This window comes from Vigna umbellata, chromosome 1 (assembly GCF_029865625.1).
Source record: "Vigna umbellata cultivar VRB3 chromosome 1, Vumbellata_1.0, whole genome shotgun sequence".
NCBI lineage: Eukaryota > Viridiplantae > Streptophyta > Magnoliopsida > Fabales > Fabaceae > Vigna > Vigna umbellata.
In genome coordinates, this window is record NC_142165.1 from 96,839,205 (window position 1) to 96,857,287 (window position 18,083).

Below are 18,083 nucleotides of genomic sequence, written 5' to 3' on the forward strand. Positions count from 1 at the left end.
TTTTATCTTTCACATCAATCAAATTCTACATTAATTTTCATAAACTTTACCCACAAATCCACTCAAAAAAAATAACAAAAAAATTACCCTCAAATCCATTCAAATTCATTCAAATCATCTCCCCCAAATCATCTCCTCCAAATCCCTACAAAAGAACAAAGCCTAAGTGACCAATCTGTGATGGATTGGACCGGATTGAACTGGATTACCCGTTTTGATAGGTCTACTTGAAAGTGATAGTAAATGGTTAAAATTTGGTGCATGAGCATGTAAAGTGTTACATAGAGTTCATATTAATGAGATGGACAACATGTATAACAACAACTGACTAAAGAGTTGTGGAAAAAATTGATTGAAAAAGATGAGAACACAACTAACATTCATAATGTGAACGTGTTGATGTTTTTTCCTTCTACAATGTCATTTTGATGCAGAATTTCAATACAACTATTTTAATTATAAGGTTTTTTAAACTTGTCCCTACTTCGTATTTTTCTTCTGAACAAACATATCGAATTAAAATTCTCATCCATCAAGGTAAGAAATATTTGTAACTATAAATGGGATTTTAAATGATTTTCAAATATCAACATGTAATAATTCGAGAAGTTCCGTATGCTTGATATTGCTATGAGGAAAAGATAGCTTTTTTTATTTTGCAAAGTGGCATACATCATAAGGAGAACAAATTGAAGATTAATATGAGAAAATAAAATGTGTTAGATAAACATATCCCAATGATAATTATATTACAATGTAAAGAAAGACTCACATTACGATTTTTAGTTGTACTTCTTTTCATACAAATATTGGTGTAGAAGAATAAAAAAAATACTTGAAATTTTCATCATGTATAATTTTCAACCTCTCAGATATACCAATTAGTTTCCATAGGTTTTCCTAAAAAATAAAATAGTTTGAAAAGTGAAAGAGTAACACATCTAATTGTTGTTGTCATTTGTTTATGACAATCTAGAGATAAAAACAAGAATGATAGATAAAATGTGAATATATGACTCAACTCAATTCAAGAAACTTATACTACGATTTTTAGTTGTACTTCTTTTCATACAAATATTGGTGTAGAAAAAAAAATACTTGAAATTTTCACCCTCTCATAAGTTTTCATAGGTTTTCTAAAAAATAAAATAGTTTGAAGAGTGAAAGAGTAACATAGCTAATTGTTTTTATTATTTGTTTATGACAATCTAGAGATAAAACGAGATTGATAAAGAAACAGTGAATATATGGAACATCACTCAATTTAAGAAACTTATAATTTTTTCTAGTAACATTGACACATTATTTATTACAATTAGGTAGTGACACTTGCATTTTATAAATACTTATGATTGAGAATAAAGAATAATAAGAGTTATGATTTTTACCTAACTTTAAATTTACATGTTCTTGAAATCAGGTTAAAATATTAATTTAGTTTCATTTTCGTTAGGTTTTTTCAACCCAGTCTAAATATATATTTTTTTCAATAAAATCCTATTTTTTTTGTCAAATTTGTTTAATTTATTCTTTTTTAATGTTGTTTAAATAATTAAGAGACAATGAACAATGTACGTGTCAGTTTCTGATTTTTTTAATTTTCTTAAAATCTTTTTTAATTAAAAAAAGGATCTACGTATAATGTCACAGAATCAAGTGTTACGTGTCAATGTGAGTGTTTTCTTATATTCAATTTGATCTCTATATTTATTATTTTTGTTTAATTTAGTTTTTTAATTGAAAAAATGTTGTCCTTTTTAAATTAAGACCAATTGAATATACATATAAATTTTATATTAAATTTTAGGTTAAACTATTTAATTTACTTTTAAACTAAAAATCACATAAAATATTAAATAGTTTAATTGATTTTTAACTTAAAAATCACCTAAAGTATTAAATAGTTTGTGATTTTTAACCTTTTAAAATTTTAAATAAATGGTGTTAGTTCCTACTTCTAAAATTTTTATTTTAATTTTAAACCAACTCTATCCCTAAATTAAAAATATTAAATAACATTTATATAGAAATTGAATTTGGTTTGAATTTAGAAAGAGAAAAAATTGTTCCATTCTAAAAAAAATGGATTAGATTGAATAAAAATAAGAAATTTAGAAACTAAATTGAATATAACACACTTACCTTTCCACACGTGACATTGCTACTATCAGTGGTACAAGGCTAGCGTGACAGTGAAAATTATAAAAACAAAAGTATTTAAAAAATAAAAATAAAAAACTATAATATGATATGTGACATATATTTTTGTCTACCCATTATTTAAATTTTTTTATAAAAAGTGAATAAATTATATAAAATTAACAAAAATTTAGATTTTATAAAATAAAAAAACATTAGGACTGAATTATTGAAAGAAAAAACTAAATTGGTATTTTGATCTTGAAATTATCACATGAGTACTAAAGTTGTTCGATCTATATTAAGAGAAATCAGTTTGTGACAATTGAAAAAGAGACACAAATTATTTAGTATTTGTTGTATACCAAAACATCAATATTTTTTAAATTTCTCTACAAGTAAAAGAGACTGAGAAACAATAACCATTGCAATGTATGTCTAACTTGTTCAATCTTCAACATCCAAAGAAAATATAAAATAATAATAATAAATTTATAAGATGAATAATTCTTTTTCTCATACTCATTTTTAAAAAGCCAAAATACTATATTTATATACAAGTATTGAATGATAATAATAAAATTTATTAAAATCCTACTAATACCTACCACTAAAATTTTGTAAAAGACTATTAAAAATGTATATATGATATTAATATAAGTTTATTGAGATTATATGACAACCTTAACTAAGACTAATTCTTGAAAACAAAATTGTTTAAATAGTAACAATATAAAATTCTTGAAATATATATAAAAAAATCATAACTTTTTAATAGACTTGCGAATTCATATTTTCGAAACTAAAAAAAATAACGTAAGTAAAATATTTCCTTAGCGTGTTAAATCTATATTTTAACCATGTTAGATTATGCCTACTTATAATAAAAAGAGTAAGGTAATTTATCATTTTAAGAACCTTTTTCCATTTTTTAAATTTAAGGAACTAAATTGTTGGTTTATGATTTAATGGATTAAGTTGATCAGAAATATATAACTTTCCGTAGGGGTTTGTTAATTTTAGCTATAATTTTAGTAATTCTTTTAATTTAAGAGACTGAATTAATAATTTAAGTCTTGTCGAAGTAGTTTAAAACATTTCTCTTTTACATATTTAACTCATATTTTTATTTTATTTTTTATAATGTAATTATTTTTAATATTCTTTTAAAAGTAATTGTTATTTTAAAATTGATTGAATAAAATTGTTCTATTCTTTTTTCATTATATTTGTAAAGATATATTTAATTTTATTAACAATTAAAAATTAATTAATTTATTAATTTAATTTATTTATAATTACTAATAACATATGTTATAATATAAATATTTAAAAAATATAAATATACAAGTACGACAACACAAGTATTTTCTCTAGTTAAAATAATCATTTTAAGTTTAAAAATTATAAAACAATTGTATTTAGAAAAAAAAATGTAAAATTTATATAAAATACATATACGTGATGATTAATTTAAAACAATAATGCAAAATATACTTTTTAGTATTTATATAAAACCATCTCTCAACGAGTTCACTATTAATTTCGGATGGAAAGAAAATGTAGTAGTAACATGAACAGACTCTACCAATTTCGCCACTTCGTGCAGCCCACAATTCTCATACATTGTGTATATCCGTATTGGACCTAACATTTGGGCTAAACTGTCAGGCTTTTATCCATGGGCTAAACATTTCTTCCTGCACCTATTTAACTTCTGCATGCACTCTAGTAGGTTGTGAAAATGTTTAGATTGATTGATCGGTAATATTTTCACATAATCCAATCTGAAAATCAAAATTTCGAGTTCTATTTACACAATGAAGAATTATATTTTTAATGTTGTTTAATCTTTTGTATCGTTTCAACAATTTTTAACCGAAAAATTGATAAATCAGAAAATGTGAAAAGGAAATAAACTTTAATTTACCTATATTAACAATTAATCTAAAAATAATATTGGAAAGTTCATCATTTTGAGTTGAAAAATAAAAAATAAAGGCTACAAATTCTAATAAAAAACTTAAAAGATAATATATATATATATATATATATATATATATTTTTTTTTTTTTTTTTTTCAAATTTCAAAATGATTCTACGTCTTAGAATTTTTTATTTTCATAACAGAATATAACTTTGAAGAGATGACAACCGATGAATCAATGATATGTTAAACAAATTATTCATGAGAATAAGTTTTTTATGTATTTTGTATTGTATTCAGTTATTTTCTTCTTTATTTACAAGTCTCAGTCAAGGGAAAATATTGGTAACTTAGAATTAAACTTATTTTTGGAGGTTCTAACAATAAAATTTGGAGTTCTGGAATATATAGAAAAAGTTTTTAGTAGTAGGCACATTATGAAAGAAAAAGTTTTTTTATGATTCTGCTGTTCCCCTTTTCAAAACTTATAAAAAATGTTAACTAAATAAATGTTAAAATTTTAATATTAGGAGTATAAATTAAAATTTTGATATTCTCTTAAGTACTTAAATTTTTTGAAAAAATTATTATTATTATTATTAGTAGTATTATAAAATTGGAATTAAATGTGTTGGAGTACACATTTAAAAAAGACAAATATAATTGAGATATATTTATGTATCATAAACTTTTTATGGAGTTATACGAAGGTCTAAATTAATTTATAAACATGTTTAAAACCTTTTTTTGTTATGAACATTTATAAACTTGTGTTTATATATATCCTAGTTTTAAATATATATTATATTAAAAGATAGTTAGAGGTTGAAGAAAAAAATAATAATATTTTTAAATTTATAATTAAATTTTGAATACAATCAATGTGAAAAGTTATCCATAAATTTAGAAAGTTATTATATATGTAGAAATGTTAGAGTAAATTTTGCAAAAATACAAAAGATATAATATGTGAAAAAATATAGATAAACTTTCTAAAAATACAAATAATAGATTATGTAAAACTAGGTTGAGTATATTCGTTATAAATAAAAATCAATATATGAACATATTGGTCTAATGTGTATTGCTAGACTCATATAAGTGGTACATTGACAAATTCGTCTAATATCAAGATTCGTCTAATCAGTATATGGACACACTCATATAATGTATATTGCTACACTCATTTAATGTGTATGAAGATACTTGCCTAATGTGTATTACAAGCCACGTCTAATGAGAGAATGAATATATATAGTTGTTTAATATGTATTGATAGACTCGAATAATATGTGTATAAATAGACTAATCTAATGTATATTGCAAGAATCATCTAATCAAGGACATACTTGTCTAATGTGTATTAATAGACTCGTCTAATCTATATATGAAAAAACTTGTTTAGTGTATATTGTTAGACTTTTCTAATCAATATATGAATGACTTGTCTAATGTGTATTGCTATATTAGTCTCATGAATTCATCGACAACTCGTTTAATCAAAGTATTCCTAAACTCATCTAATCAATGCATGGAATGACTCATCTAATATATTTTTGTTATATTCTTCTAATTAGTGTATCTACAATCTCGTCTAATGCATATTATTAGACTCGTATAATATTTGTCTGATGTGTATTCTTCGACTTATCTAATCAATGCATTGAATTTTTTTTCTAATATGTTACTAGATTTGTCTCATAAGTATATGGACATACTCGTATAATATGTACTGCTAGACTTGTCTAATCAGTAAGTGGACAAATTCGTCTAATGTGTATTAATAGACTTGTCTAATCTGTGTATGAAAAGACTTGTGTAATTTGTTTTGTTAAACTCATCTTAATAATGTATTTTCAAACTAGTATAATGTTTGTTTATAGACTTGTCAAATCAATGTATTGACAAACTTGTCTAATGAATACTCTTAGACTCATCTAATCAATGTATGAACTCCTTCTTTGTCTAATGAGTACTCTTAGACTCATCTAATCAATGTCTAATGAAAAACTTGTTTATAGATTTGTCAAATCAACGTATTAACTCCTTCTTTGAGCTTTGCTTAAGCAATTTGACTCCTCTTGACTTAATCCCCACTTAGTAATCTTTCAAACAATTGACATTTTATGTTTTTAACTTGATTCAAGCCAAATTACTCAATTAAAGAATCTCAACTCCCAAACAAACCATAAAGCTCATGCTTTCAACATATCACAATACATACAAATAACACACATCTAAAACAAACAAAATCAAAGTCTACATCTTATTAAATCACTACTCAACATAGATACATATAATTAACTAAACAATTTAACTTAAAATAAGTATAATTAGTTTCTCTCACCTATGAAAACAACACTTAACAACTCTAACCATTTAAATCATACTCTATAAATGCTTTATCTACACATAGGAACATCACAAGACTTACCATAAAGACCATTAATAAATAAAGAGCCATATTTATGATTCATAGAGCACATACAAGTAAGAAAAACTCATACAAGACAAAAAAAGATTGGTCATATGAAAAGGAGAAAAACATAGACTTACTTTATTGAAGAAATCAATCGTCCCAAATTTAAGAGTTCATCACGATGATTGTACAGTCTCATATCTTCAATCAAATGAATAAAAGGTAAAAACTTCTAAAAAGAAATTAAAAAACTCTAAAAGAGTAGTTTCTAGAGAATTTCTAGAAAAATAATGTAATTTAAAATAATAAAATTTATATATAAAACTTTTTATTTATATAAATTTTTTAGTACCCAAAGAACTAAATCTTACTATTTTCAAAACATTTAATTTTAAAATATTATTTTTTTAGGTTCTCACTCCATAACTTATATTTATTGATTAGGTCTAGACATTTTTCACGTATATTGGTTAGATTAGATATAATAAATTAAAAATTAATAATGGTCAATTTTTTGTTTAAAGTTTCAACTTATTGTTCAGATTTATTTTTCTTATATATGAAAACTTCTTTGCTTTTATTTTTATTTTTAACCGCATCAACTTTTTGACATTATTTTTATGAAAAATTTCAAATGAAGAATCGAAAATTTTATATTAAATATATATGTGAGATGAATAATATATTTACAAATTTATTAGTTTAAGATTGTATGTTAGAATTTTTGTCAAATTTTTTATATATAGGTTGATTCATTATTAGAAGTCCTTCGAATCCACATATTCTAAATCAGATACCAACTTTTCTAATATGTCTACTAAAAAAATCAATATCTTTCATTCTACCTAAATCTTCACCCATAACAAATTTTTGGTGACCATGATTCTCTAAGTGACAATAAACATGAAAAAATTAATATAAAAAAAAATTAGGAAACAATCTTTAACAAAAAAAATTTAAAACGCATTTGTGGTTATATCTTTTTTTAGGTCAAAGTTATATACAGATTACTGTCTAAAACCTTTCCCTAATTTAAATTTTATAAAATTAAGTTGTCAAATTAATAAACCATCATGAATAAATATTTAGTTTCACTTTCAATATATTTAATTCTCGATATGTAAAAGTTATTAAAAGGAGACTAAAAAAAATTACAAAAAATATTAATATAATATATAAAGAATTAAGAGAAATGGATTATTTGGGGAATAAAGTTAGCCATCAGATTTAAAACAAATAAATCAAATGGTTGGAAAACTGGTGGGAGACATATGTCAACGTTACTCACCCACCAAACACTCGGTCTCGTCGAACATACCAAAACGGATTCATTATTATAAGATGAGATTAAAATTAAAAGTGAGAGAAAAATTTGAGTTTTCCGTATTGAGAAAAAGTCAAATTCAGCTGTCATAGCGTTCATGCATTTGCAAAGATCAAGAATGCAGTGTCATTTCCACGTATCAAAATATAGAAGAAAAAATACACACTGAAATTTTAACAATTTTAAATTATGGAGATAATGATAACACCTTTTATAAAAATTTGGATTTACATAAGATACAGGAGATTCCAGTTTTAAATCAACACGAGAAATGATGTTCAACAAACATGTATCTGGAAGTAATTATTGACAAAAGCTTATGCTAGTCTGTCTGCAATTAATAGAAACATAACATAAATGTCACCAAGACTCCATACGAAAACCATGCTACCAAACCATAGATATTTTTATAATAAATGTCTCTTCCTTTCGTTTTTTGTTCTTTCCTTGCTTTTTTAATTATTTATTTTAAATAAAATATATTTTGTTAAAAAATATTCACCAATATAAAATAAAGGTAAAAAGTTGTTTATAAGAGAATGAATTGATTTGAGTATTTAAACTATAACTTAATAATCATATCGGGGACTTAGAAAGTTATATGTCTTGAAAATATTTGTAATTTTTTATTATAAAAATAACATATTAATTAATAAAATATTTTATTGAATATTCTACTAAACTGAGAAAAAAAATTCTATTGTGGTAACGCATAATTCAGAGTAGTTGGTTTAATTATGCACAATTTTATTGGTATTAGTTTCATATTAAAGTGATTGTTTGACTATACTATCATATACAATGGGTTGGTATCTGAGTTGATGAATGCACGAGAGAGGAATAGAGGTATTAATTTGGTCACTGGTTTATGGGTTGGCTCTAGCTCACTATTAAATAAAGTTTATTTTAGTGCATTTTCGAAAAAAAAAATTCTAGTAAGCAAAACTCTCCCTTGATTGATTAAGGTAAGAATTAGGGTGGATTTCATCTCAATAAAAGATTATAAAAGATTTTAATGAAGTCTTTAACATAATACCTTGAGTTTGAGTAAAAAAATTGAGTCGAGTTCGAATCAAAGATTAAGATGGATAGACTAAGTCTAATGATGAAATGGACCATTTTAGATGGAAATTTGAAACAGACCGTCATGGAGAAATGTTCTTTCGGATTGAGGATCGACATAGGTCAGTCAAGGACAAAGGTTGAGAAAGCTAACAATTAAGACATGTTGAACCACATCAAAGGTCAAGACGGGTCGATACATACTCAAGGTCGAGATAGCTTGACTAGGCCACAGGTCGAGATAGCTCAGCCAAATAACAAGTCAAAATGAGTCGGCCTATACCGAAGGTCGAGACAAATCAACTCAAGACGAAGGTCAAGACAGGTTGGTTCATGTCAAAGGTCTAGACAGGTCAACCCAAACAAAAGGTCGAGACAGGTTAAGCTGTAGGTCAAATCAAACCAAAGGTCAAGACGAGTCGACCTGCACTAACCGTTGAGATGATCAACCTGGGCTGAAGGTCGAGACAACCAACCTGGGTCGAAGGTCGAGAGTGACTAGACTAGGCCGAAGGTTGAGACAGACTGAAGGTCGAGACAACCAACCTGGGTCGAAGGTCGACCTACACTAACCGATATTTGGTTGTATTCGACCGAGCAATCATAACCAAAATTTGGTCAAATTCGACTGAGTCGGCCTTGACAAAAATTTGGCTGAGTAGGCCTTGGCCCAAATTCGTTTGAATTTGACGTAGTCACCCCTAACTGAAATATGGCTAAGGCGTCAACGATCAAAATTTGGCTAAATTTGATATAGTCAACCATGAAAAAAATTTGGTCGAGTTGGGCTTGATAAAAATTTGGTCGAATCTGATCGAGTCGATCACAGCCAAAATTTGGTCAAATTCTACTTCAACCAAAGTTCGACAAAGTTTATTGTATGACCCGAGAAAAATATAGTAATTAGGGAATAAAGTGAGTTTGATATTTGAGTGTTATTGCTTGGTAATTAGTGTTTAATGTTTAGGTGTTTCTTAAATTGTAATTACTATGTTAATTATTTAATGTTATTATTGTTAAAATACAACACATGATTGATATGTTATTAAATTGGTGATTTGTGTGTGAGTGATATTATCAATGTGATGTGTTGGTTTGTTGGTGGGAATGTTGTTTAGGATGGAATGAGTGTGAGTTCAATGTCTAGGGAAAAGAGTTTAGGAGAAACTTAGATTTTAATTGTATTTTTGGCCTAGGGGCAAAATGGTCTTTTTACCTTTATTAAATGGTGCAAAAATTAAGTTAAGGGGTGTAGAAAGTAAAATAATGAAAATAAAATTTGAAAAAAAAATGGAAGGGTTACGTGGATTTTGGAAAGATTTAGTAATTGTTGATATTTTAAAAAGTAGTTGAGAGAAAATAAGAGAAAAAATCTTGGTGGTTTTTAGAAAGTGAGAGATCTTATTTTAACAAAAAAGATAAAGATAAAGTAAAAAGAGAAAAAAAAGAGAACAGGAAAAACGGATGGATATTGTTAATCAAGAGTTGAAAACGAAAAAAAGAGAGAGATAAAGAGAGTAAGACGTTTTTTAGGAGAGAAGAGGAAGAACTGTAGAAAACCTTAGAGCAAGGGAATATTTGTGGTCATTTTGGAGTTGTAGATAAGGCCTTAAGATTGACCCAGGTATGGGAAAACTTACCTTTGTTTTCTTGTTTATTGTATGTTATATATTCTTGATTATCTTGATTGGTAATCCTTGTTTTGATGCATGTATACGTGATTATGGATTATGATTATCTGTTGTTATTATTAGGTAAGGGTGTGTGTATGCATGATGATATGATTTATGTTGTGTTGGATTTTCCTTATGAAAGTATGTATCTTTTGTTGGGTTTTCCAATGATAATATGTATTGATGCTAAGGGAGGACAAAGTATGTTGTTTGAGGGTTTTACCACACAAATATATGTTCTAAAGAGTGGTATGATGATCATATGCAGTATGTTGGGTTTGTTTGGGTTATAATCTGCATAATGATGAATTTTGAATGATTCAAGTGATGTAATGAACGTATTAGGGTTTGTTCAGAAAGGTATATGAGGTCTGAATACATGAATGATGTATTAAGTATGTTTCCTTGTGATTTAGGATTGATGTATGTGTGTTTTGAATACTTGAATTCTGTTCATGATGTGTTTCGATTAGGCAATAATCGATTATCACTAGTTATAATCAATTATTTGCGTATGAGTTTTGAGTTATGTTTCGAGAATAATCGATTATTTGGGATGATAATCGATTATCCCTTCATGTGTGACGATTTTGGAAACTTGATGTGCCGGGGCTACTAAGATAATTGATTATCTTAAGTGATAATCGGTTATCATAATATAATTTGTGTAAATGTGAAATTCTCGAGAATAATCGATTATTACTTATGATAAACAATTATCCTAGTGCATTTTTGATAAAAATGGTGAATTTGATGAAGAATGGATATGAACCAAGTTTGAGGAGCTATAGAACGTGGTGATGATCAAAGAGTGAGATTAATAATTATGTTTAGGGTCAGTTTTGACTTATGGTTGAGGTTGGAGTGTACCTAAGTATGTGGTTGAGGAGCATGAGAGTGGATGATAAGTCTACTTGTTGTACCTAGTAAATCCTAAGTTTATCTGCTGATAGGTGCTTCCTTTTACCTTACGTGCAAAGGAAGAGTTGTTCGGGTATTGATACTTCCTTGTGTGGCACGATTACATGTTCCTTAGCTGGATTGCGAAACTACTCGAGCATATCTGTAGGGGAGATTACAGATTGGTTTGTAGGAGCGGCTACAAGCGGGTGAGGTAGGGTACAAAAGTGAGACTGACTATTTCCACTACGATGCTCATGGTACGGTGATGCTCATAGTGTTGTTCATGACTAGGATAGTCATGATGGTGGTGTATCTATGATGATGATCATGGTATTGAAGATGCTTCAGATGTGTTATATGTGAGCAAATGATGTTGCAGATGTTGTTGAAGCATGATAGATTCGATAGATGACAGGAGACATACTTGAGAGTTTTATTTAAAGTTATTGTGTTTGAATTTTAAGACAATGTAATTGGAGTTATTTTATTTTCTTCGTTATTTTCATTGGACAAGTGTTTTGAAACTATTATGTTTTGAATAAATTATGCACATTTAAGTGTTAATGTTTTTGAAAATACGTTTTCGCGCTATGATAAATTTTAAAATTTATGGAATTTTGTAATAATCCATGACACCTTGAATTTTGGGGTGTTACATCCATTGTGCTGAAATTTGGCCGAATTCAGCCAAGTCTGCCCCGACAAAAGTTGGACTGAATTCAACTGAGTCAGTCATTACCTCAATTTTGTTGAATTCAATTGAGTTGGCCCCGACAGAAATTTGACCAATTTGGCCATGACCTGAATATGACTAACTTCCACCGAGTCAATCTCGAGTTAGACCGAAGGTTGAGATGAGTTGTTCTTTATTGAAGGTCAATCTTGACTAGTTTGACTAAAGATTGGACAAACCTATTTAGACTAAAAGTCGAGACAGGTCAGTCTAAACTGAAAGTTATATTTAGAAAAACAAAAATCATGCTTATAAAGATAGTCTCTGGACTGGTTTGTAGACATTTTTGACTCATGTGAGTTTTTTTTTTTCCAACCTACGTGGGATAGGACCACTCTCTATTATATTTTATGTTAATCATATTTAAGTTTCTTATATATAGTATGAATGTGATTTTATGATTTCATAAGTAAATTGATTAAAAAAAATAATGATTTTGAAGTGTCAACTAGTTTTTATTTCTAAGTTGTTTGAGTAAAATTGTGATCACAACCTCTTAAACCATTTGATTAATCGGTAATTTTTGTAAAGTATTATTGAAATATAGTTTTCCATTATAATTAATTAGATTCAAATAATTGTTTTTATTAAAAACACTTTTTATTAATAAGAAGACACTATGACATACAGCAACACATAAATGTATATTTACGTCCGTCCCTGTTTAAAACATCATAGATTCGTTGTCGATTTTTAGTATTACTTATAAAATATCTACTCATACATATATATATATATATATATATATATAAACATACATACAAAATCATTTATCTTATTAACTTTTGTAATTAAAAATAAAATATTGTTGTATATAACATTTTGATGCTTTAACAATAAAAAATATTAAAAAAAGAATTAAACCTAAAACTGTGTATAGGAAACAGGGGATGGTGTGGAAAGGCGAGAAAGGAAACATCCTGAATAATAAATTGAATGAATGGATGCGTGGAAGAAAGTCTGGTAGCAAATAAATAACCCTTCCCTTCTCACTACAAATAGACACACATTCAATAACTAAAACAGAGAAAAGAGGGTTTGGGTATTGGATCTCTTAGGGTATTCTACAAATTACAATACTAATTTAATATTATTGAGAGGGAAAGATAAAAATCTGCATCGCATCGCATCGAATGGGAATGATGGAAGAGGAGAGTAGCAACAGCAACACAGAAGGTGGAGCTTCGCTTCCATCATCAGGTTCAGACGCCAAGAAGCGAAGAGTTACGTACTTTTACGAACCAACTATCGGCGATTACTACTACGGTCAGGGCCACCCAATGAAGCCGCACCGCATCCGCATGGCGCACAACCTTATCGTCCACTACTCCCTCCATCGCCGCATGGAGATTAACCGCCCTTTCCCAGCCTCCCCCAACGACATTCGCCGCTTTCACTCCGATGACTACGTTCACTTCCTCTCTTCCGTCTCTCCCGAGACCCTCGCGGACACCTCCTTCTCGCGTCAACTCAAGCGCTTCAACGTCGGCGAAGACTGTCCTGTCTTCGACGGCCTCTTCGACTTCTGTCAGGCTTCCGCTGGTGGCTCCATCGGCGCCGCCGTCAAACTCAACCGCGGCGACGCCGACATCGCCATCAATTGGGCCGGCGGCCTCCACCACGCCAAGAAATCCGAAGCCTCTGGATTCTGTTACGTCAACGACATTGTTCTCGGTATCCTCGAGCTTCTCAAAGTTCACAGGGTAATCCCCTCTCTTTTCCTAATACCTCTACCTAACTTTTTATGCCTTTGTTTTCTGGGAATGTTTGCTCATTTCAGTAGTTTATAGAATTTTAGCGTGTGCTTTGACACTCCCCAAAACATGTTTCTGTTTTTGATTTCACATATCCCAACGATAACAAGTTCGAATTGTCTAAAATTTTATCCCATTCCTAATCCAATCAAACAGTAGTCACTGTTTTCATTGTGTTTTTTATTCCGCAGCTACCATGCCAATTCAGTACCAGTAGTGCTTAGTAAAGGAAATCAGATGGAGTAATTTATTGTTAAGCTGTATTCTCATGATTTTTTTGGATATGTCAAGAATTAAGATTGGATTTTTTTCTTGTTTCACAATGTTGTATTTTTTCAATGTAAGAATCAAAGATATGTTTGTTCTTGTGCAGAAACTCTATTGCTTGTGATATTGAGTTGTTGATTGAGTTTCTTTTTTATATCCACATGCTTTCTTCCTTTGCTGAATTTACTTTCTCGTTGTCTGTTTTGTGATACTTGGCAGCGAGTTCTGTATGTTGACATTGATGTTCACCATGGTGATGGGGTCGAGGAGGCCTTTTACACCACTGATAGAGTGATGACAGTCTCTTTTCACAAGTTTGGTGATTTTTTCCCTGGCACAGGCCATATCAAAGACACTGGGGTGGGCTCGGGAAAGAATTATGCTGTCAATGTCCCATTAAACGACGGAATGGATGATGAAAATTTTCGTGGTCTGTTTCGAACTGTCATTCATAAAGTCATGGAGGTTTATCAGCCTGAGGCAGTTGTTCTTCAATGTGGAGCTGATTCATTGTCTGGTGACAGGTTGGGTTGCTTCAACTTGTCTGTGAAAGGTCACGCAGATTGCCTTCGATTCCTTAGATCTTTCAATGTTCCATTAATGGTTTTGGGTGGTGGTGGATATACAATTCGGAATGTTGCCCGCTGTTGGTGTTATGAGGTCCGTTTATTTCTCTTTTTAGGCCAGATCATAATGTAACTTGGACTAGTTTAATTTACTTATTAATTACTTGTTTTTTTCTTTGTTTTAGACAGCAGTGGCAGTAGGAGTTGAGCCTGACAATAAGTTGCCTTATAATGAATATTATGAATATTTTGGTCCAGATTATACTCTCTATGTCGATCCAAGCAACATGGAGAACCTAAACACACCCAAGGATATGGAAAAAATAAGGTGTTTTTTAATACTGATAATTTAATCTTTGTTGAGTTAAAGTTGGTATTTCTCATTTTAATTTTATTTCTTTTAATTATGGGGAAAAATAATGGTCATAAATTGTTAAGAATGTAACTTTAATGCATTGGATTTAATCTATGTCACATCATATCATTTCTACAAGAGATGATGTTTTCAGTAACTTACAATTAGTTGCATAGACAAGCTATACCTTATACCTGAATTGTTATTTTCATACTGGTTGTGAAGATACAATTTTTGATAGGGTTTAGGGTTTCATGGAATTTGTGCCTCTTTATGTGGCAGAAGACAGTAGGCCCAGGACCGAACCTTAGTCAGAATTTACACTTCCCTTTTCTCTCGTATAAAATATTCAGAGATTTCCTAACGTTCCCTGGATTAAGCACTGACTGACATGTTTTTCCTCCATTAAATTTCAAGGATCACACTGCTAGAACAGATTTCCCGACTTCCCCATGCTCCCAGTGTACCTTTTCAGACAACACCACCTACCTTAGAAATTCCAGAAGAGGTCAGTACTTAATAACTGTTACAGTTTTTGTCTCTCTGCCATTCTCTTGTTGTTTGATTTTATTTTCTATTCAGGCGGAAGAAGGCATGGATAGAAGACCAAAACTTCGCAAATGGGATGGTGAAGATTATGATTCTGACCCTGATGAAGGTGAAAAAGCTAATTCCAAGTTCTCAAGTGTCACTGCCCATATGAGGTAACAATCATATTTTGTTTGAAGTTGAATGTAAATCCATTTAGTTTACAAGTCCCTCTTTCAGTTGATAATTTCTGGTTTTGTTTTTGAAAACCGCTACCTTTCTGACCCAGTGTAGCCTGATAAATATTCTAGAGTCGGCTTGAATGGAGCTCAGTATATTCACTGTGCTATTACACGAGTTAAGAAATGAATTTAATAGTCTCCTTTTTGCAGGGATATTGCAGATGACATGGAAGAAGAGAAGCCAGGAGTGCATCCCTCATCTTGTTGTTGATAGAACAGAGCAAGTTCTTGCACAGCATATTTTTATTGTAATCTTTGTGGGGGAGATCATGACCAAATAGTACACAAACAACTCATGAGAATGCAAATATAATCAACACATTGTGCAAATGTAACATAGTGTAAAACATTGTGTTGGTCTCCCGCTTAAACTATTTTTTGTTCTTTCAAGTCATTTTCTTTTATTTTGGCATATGGCTCATACTTATTTGGTTCTAGTCTCCCATAATAGTCAATTTAATTGATTTTGGTCATTGCCATTTGTGGACAGTTTCCTTTGTTCACATGCAGACATAATTTTGGATGTTTGTAAATGTTATCGCTTCAATTTTTATTATTGTATCGTATGATGAATATATTAAAGTGAGAAAGATACCATAATGTTGTTTTGTTGTTATTACTTTTCTTTTTGAAAAGATTTTATGTATACTCTATATAAATGGAAGAATGAAAAGATGAAGATTGAGCACCCTTCAATAAGCCAACACTCCTTCAACTCCAAAATAATGTTTCAAGACTACATTTTGGAAAGGGAGTAAAATTCATCCCAAAATAGTAGTACTTTGAATTCTTTTTTGTATGTTTTCGTAATAATAGTTTTGTAAGGCTTTTTTTGGAAAGGGTTAGTATGTAGAATTGGGGGACGCCTATATTTTGCTTGAATATTGTGTACTCAAATGTGATAAATGGAAAAAAGCTCGTGTGATCAAACTGCAATTATAATATGACCACTAATGCAGTTGTTCTTTAACATTAAATGTAGTAATTTAATTCCGAGCCTTGGGATTACACAAATTTCGAAAACACAAACAAAAAAATCATATTTTGGTTTGCCTGTTGCTGAGGGAGGAGAATTGCATTGGTAAATATTTAATTTCGTAAAAGGAACCGAATTTGTTACAAGAAAATATAGTGCGGCTTTGATCTAATTATTTCTAAATTTCCAAATTTGAGAAAAAGTACTTTCATTCTATGATGGTGGATTCTGACCTGGACCATGTTATCCGTGATCCACCAGAGTTTCATGATAGTGAAAGGTTTATTTAGTACATAAAAAACTAGGGTCTTGCTCCCTCCACCACCATAGCCTTCTCCCTCCACCTCCCCTTTACTATTTTGCCCCTCAGTAAAATTTTACTTTTAGAATTATTGTTTTTTAATTTTACTCATTTATAACATATTTCACTGATAACCTACGTAGTTCCTTGTATGAGTAAAATATTTTTCTGCAAAGCTCAGTGATCGTGAAAAGAATTATCAAGCAATCTTCCTCTTGCTTTCGATGCAGTGCGTTTGTGGTGTAATGTGCTTGTCGTGATTCCTCTCCAGGTACGTAGTCATAATCCTTCCAATAATCCTAAACCCTAAACCCTTCCAATAATCCTTCTAATAATCTTTCCAATAATCCTTTAACCCTAAAACGTAAAATGAAAACGAAGCCTAAACGGATGACATCCTTCAATGGATGTTGACATCCGTTGAAGGATGTCATCCGTTTAAGCTTTGTTTTAATTTTATGTTTCTGTTATTATTTTATTAGATATTTTAATATTTTGATTTATTATTTTTGAATATCTTTTTAATGTATTTTAATAATGTATATTTATATTAGTTTATATTTAAATATTAAAATATTAAAATAATAAAATAATAAAAATAAAAAATTTTAACTTTAAGGATATAATTGGAATTAAAGATAATTGGGGAGGTGGAGGGAGAAGGCTGTGGAGGTGGAGGGAGCAACACCCAAAAAACTAACCCTTAACTTGAATTAGGAAGTTGAAATTGATAATAAAAATTAAGAAAAAATTAATTAAAATTATTATAATTAAGTAAAATACAGTATAAAGTGAAAAAAAATAATAATAAAATTGTAAGTATGAAAAAATACAGCAATTTGATAATTTAAATAACTATCAAAGTTTTCTTTTGTATTACAAATTAAATGTAATTAAAATTGAATGAATATTTA

General features: G+C 29.3%; 1 protein-coding gene across 1 annotated transcript; it reads left to right on the forward strand.

Moving 5' to 3' along the window:
* Positions 1-13,142: 13,142 nt before the first annotated feature.
* Positions 13,143-16,508, forward strand: LOC124838763 (histone deacetylase 6-like). The gene is made up of 6 exons (XM_047314452.2): positions 13,143-13,883; positions 14,421-14,861; positions 14,953-15,095; positions 15,540-15,630; positions 15,705-15,826; positions 16,043-16,508. The coding sequence occupies exons 1-6, from the start codon at positions 13,314-13,316 to the stop codon at positions 16,101-16,103; spliced, it is 1,428 nt and encodes a 475-aa protein (XP_047170408.2). The 5' UTR covers positions 13,143-13,313; the 3' UTR covers positions 16,104-16,508.
* Positions 16,509-18,083: the final 1,575 nt, after the last annotated feature.

Bases quoted from the DNA above. Each gene is read 5' to 3' on its own strand.
- LOC124838763 (XM_047314452.2), top strand. From the start codon at position 13,314: ATGGGAATGATGGAAGAGGAGAGTAGCAACAGCAACACAGAAGGTGGA. The intron at 14,862-14,952 runs GTCCGTTTATTT...TCTTTGTTTTAG, and splicing joins CCCGCTGTTGGTGTTATGAG to ACAGCAGTGGCAGTAGGAGT. The intron at 15,827-16,042 runs GTAACAATCATA...TCCTTTTTGCAG, and splicing joins AGTGTCACTGCCCATATGAG to GGATATTGCAGATGACATGG.